The sequence below is a fragment of the Clinocottus analis genome, unplaced genomic scaffold, assembly GCF_023055335.1.
Source record: "Clinocottus analis isolate CAN_PGR_092001 unplaced genomic scaffold, fCliAna1.0.p SCAF_16, whole genome shotgun sequence".
NCBI lineage: Eukaryota > Metazoa > Chordata > Actinopteri > Perciformes > Cottidae > Clinocottus > Clinocottus analis.
The window spans coordinates 11,768,696-11,772,571 of NW_027175887.1; the positions used below are offsets into that span (position 1 = coordinate 11,768,696).

General features: G+C 37.6%; 1 protein-coding gene across 1 annotated transcript; it reads left to right on the plus strand.

Moving 5' to 3' along the window:
• Nucleotides 1–3,661, plus strand: LOC137787036 (uncharacterized). The gene is made up of 4 exons (XM_068579238.1): nucleotides 1–103; nucleotides 217–549; nucleotides 1,326–1,441; nucleotides 2,680–3,661. Exons 1-4 carry the CDS (start codon nucleotides 7–9, stop codon nucleotides 2,761–2,763), a joined length of 630 nt encoding a protein of 209 aa, XP_068435339.1. The 5' UTR covers nucleotides 1–6; the 3' UTR covers nucleotides 2,764–3,661.
• Nucleotides 3,662–3,876: the final 215 nt, after the last annotated feature.

Consider the following 3,876-nt stretch of genomic DNA (forward strand, 5'->3'; position numbering starts at 1 on the left):
GCTCAGATGAACCGCCGTGTGATAGTCACTCTCACGATGTCGGCTGTCTATTTAAAGCTCGTGACCGTCCTTTGTCTCTCCTGCACAGCCCTTTGTAGCCGAGGTAAGACTGATGACATATATGACAATATTTAAACACGTGTGTGCAGCTTTCTCCAAATGTAATGTGTGATGAAACAGAATAATTGTGCAGGTTTTATGTGTCTATCTCCGTAGGGAGCAGTGGAGTGGAATGGAAAGAAATCGGAGAAGCTGTCACCATCAAGTGCAGACCTCCTGCAACGGGTCAAGACTCCCTGACTCTCCTCAAGGGTCTCGACAATGAGGTAGTCTTCTTCAAGACGATCAAGCAAGAGAAATATATCACTGCCGAAGAACTCCGTGACAGACTTCAGTTGACGGGAGATTTCCCAAACATGGACATTGTCATCAGGAACCTAACCTCTAACGACACGGGACCTTACTGGTGCAACTACATGAAGTTTGACAATGAGACCAATCAGTATGAACACGTGAGAAGCAGGGGCTCTGTTCTCCTGGTGGTGACAGGTGAGCCTCTCAGTTTACTCCCCAAATACAGAATGTATAGAAGTATAAAATGTGGTGTAATTAATTCAGAGGTGACAGGGAAACATTAATTCAAGCATCAGCAGACAATTATTACAGTCCACAAAGTAACGAGGGATTTCCCAGAGTGCCTCAAAGGGCCTGATTCATGCTAAAGTTATATTAACTTATTTGACATTTGATATGCTTTATGTTCACTTCATTGTAAATTAAATTGTTTTTGACTCCGCTGACATGACAAAAGGTGAATTAGAGATTTAATATTCTCACATTCAGCAGGGATCAGAACAAAAACGTAATACTTTTAATCATGTGATTTTTGTATTTTTACCCCAAAACAATATTATATCAGGATATTTATCGCTAAAATGGGAAGTCCACGAGCAATATGCAAAAAGAAAATCCCCAGAGTTCAGATGCCATAGATCAGTAGTTCAGTGCTGTACCACTTGTAAAATCAGTTTTCAGCCAAGTTAAAAAAAGAAAAGTTAAAAAAAAAAGTAATACACATCGCTGTGCCATCAGTGTCTGAGTCAATATAGAATATATACAATTCAGTTCATGAACCTACACTTATATTTGATTGAGTATGTATTGATTAACTATTTTTAAAGGATTCTTTTAATGGATGATATCACGTACCCACTGGAGTGCCTCACGTAGCCCCATTTCAGAACCACCACCGTAGACAACACAGCATTATAGTGGTGAAAATGGGGACTGTATTTACAGCTAAACACACTTTCTCATGACAACAGATAAGACGCCCCGGTGCGACCGAGCAAACAACAACCTGATCCTGGGGTCTGTTGTGATCTGTGTGGCTGCCCTGTCCGTCATCATCATATTCTTCCTCTTATGGCTCATCCTCAAGGTACACATGTGTTTTAGTGTGTGTGTGTGTGTGTGTGTGTGTGTTTCTTTCTTTATCTGAAGGTGTCTATCTGTGACTCACAAACCCTTGTGGAATCTTGGGGGCTGTTTCCATGTTTCCTGTTATTCTGTTTAAGTACTCGTCTGACAAACACTCATCGTACTTTTATGTGTGTTCAGTTTGAAACTAAAGTTCATTGTGAGCGGTTCTTTCAGACGATGCAACAGTAGCCGCATGACGACAATGTGTGTCAGAGCAAAAAGTTCATCTGAATTATTCTGTTTGTATATACGTGTGTGTACTTACATTATATATTTTAGTAGCACTTCGTAATAAGTACACACTATTTAGCATACGTAAAGCATGATTAAACACTGAATTCATCATTTATAAAGCATTATTCCAACATGAACACTCATTAGTAACTCACGAGTATGCAATTTATAAACACAGTTATACATGTTTCATTCTTGATTAATAAGTTTGGGTTCTTATACTTTATAACTGATGGATTCCCCATTTGTAAATGAAGTATTAAGAACTTATTGATGATCAATAAGATAATTTGTAAACTGTCGTAAATGATAAAAAAAAATGCTGCAATTCAGGTTTATTTCAAGTAGTTACTACTCGTTAGTTAAGTATTGGTTAAGTATGTTCTGTGACCTAATCTAAAGTGAAGACTATTTATGGATAACAAACTAAAGTTAACATTATAAAGTGTGACCTATATTTGTATATATTACAGTGTGTATATATATATATATATATATATATATATATATATATATATATATATATATATATATATATATATATATATACACACACACACACACACACACACACACACACACACACACACACACGCGCGTTGTAATATATACAGTGTGGTCTAGACCACAATATGTAGTTGTGGTCTAGATGAGTCTGGTAATTAGCTCTCTTTGTCTGAGACTTAGATGAGACTGAGTACTTTAAGAAAGTCTCGAGACCGATCTCAAGCACATATACAGTAGACACACGTTGAAGTGAGCCCCTATTAATAATGTGTGTTATACAATGTTGTGCCACTTCAAAATGCCACTTTTTACACAACCTGTCATGGTGCAAAGATGAACTATAGGATCCAAGAAAAAAGCCCCAGCAGAGCAAAGTTGCAACACACAGCATAATAATTCTCCTACCTATTGTGTAATAGCATCTCGCATGTCAACATCCCTCTCTATTGTCACCAGGCCAAGATGTGCACCGCAAAGAAACCGCAGCGCGTCCCCAACAGTGATGTTTACGAGGACATGCGTGGCACGATCCGGTGCTAAAGATGTCAGCCTGCAAGGCGAGCGACCTGAAACTCGACACGCTGTCTGCACCACGCAGGCACAAGCGATGCAAGGGAAGCAACGTTGCAACTCAGCGTTTTCTGCGACATCTCTTGAGGCCTCGTGTGTGTGTCTCGGTGAAAGACAATCAACACGAGACGTCCACGAATTGTTAACAATGTTTGACTTTGTTTGACACAGTTGTAAGACTATAAAAAACTTTACACAACTCTGTTTGAAAGTATAGACACACACGATTGTTTGTTGTCTCTCAGTGTGAAGAAATCAGAACTGGATTGTTCCCTCACATGTGTTTTTAATGTAAATATGTGTTTTTTTTATTTTATACATTTCTTGTAGCCTGTAAGGTAACTATATACATATATATATTTTTTTTTATAATAAGCAACTATAAGACCATTATTACGCTGTGCGTAACGAATGTACAGAGGAAATAAACATAGGTATTTTTTTTTAGGAACAATTCATTTGTCAATGATATTGCTATTTAATTGTTGTTTTATTCATTGCATTTATTTTTGTCTACAAAGAGATGATTTATTGTAAAAAAGGGCAGAGTAGACTTGAATGGCATATATAAGATGATACTATGTAATGTCATCTCCATAAATATAACAATTAACTATTGGGATTAGTCGTCGTGTCTGTAAGAATTTACTAAAGCGGTGGTTTGGTGGCACCGCCACCACGATGCCATGACATATATTGTGTGTGTTGATTCTAGTCCAAATGAATGAAAATAAAATAAAGGTTAACCAGGCAGGTCAGTATTTCCTTTGTAATCTTTCCTGTGAAGAGATAAAGGTGTCCCTGCAACAACAATCAAACTAAGAGAGAAAGGTTAGAGACATTTTGTGTGATCAATAAATAAACTAAATATTTAAACCCACCAGGTGGAAAGGACTGAAGCTTTGTTTGCTGTGTTTGGTTCAGCGTAAAAATGTTCACTTTTTTATTAATGCTAGATTTAACTCAGAGTCAACCACTTAGACTTTTTCTCTGAGCTGCAGCGTCAGACTTCTGTGATTGAAGAGCAGCACAGCAGCACTGGAACCATGTAGATTATGAAAAAGTGAAGCGGTTCACTTTTTC

What these genes read in the sequence shown, in the direction of transcription:
- LOC137787036 (XM_068579238.1), top strand. Translation starts at nt 7, where the DNA reads ATGAACCGCCGTGTGATAGTCACTCTCACGATGTCGGCTGTCTATTTA. An exon ending in CACAGCCCTTTGTAGCCGAG is followed by an intron (nt 104 to 216) that starts GTAAGACTGATG and finishes CTATCTCCGTAG; the next exon opens with GGAGCAGTGGAGTGGAATGG. An exon ending in TCTTATGGCTCATCCTCAAG is followed by an intron (nt 1,442 to 2,679) that starts GTACACATGTGT and finishes TATTGTCACCAG; the next exon opens with GCCAAGATGTGCACCGCAAA.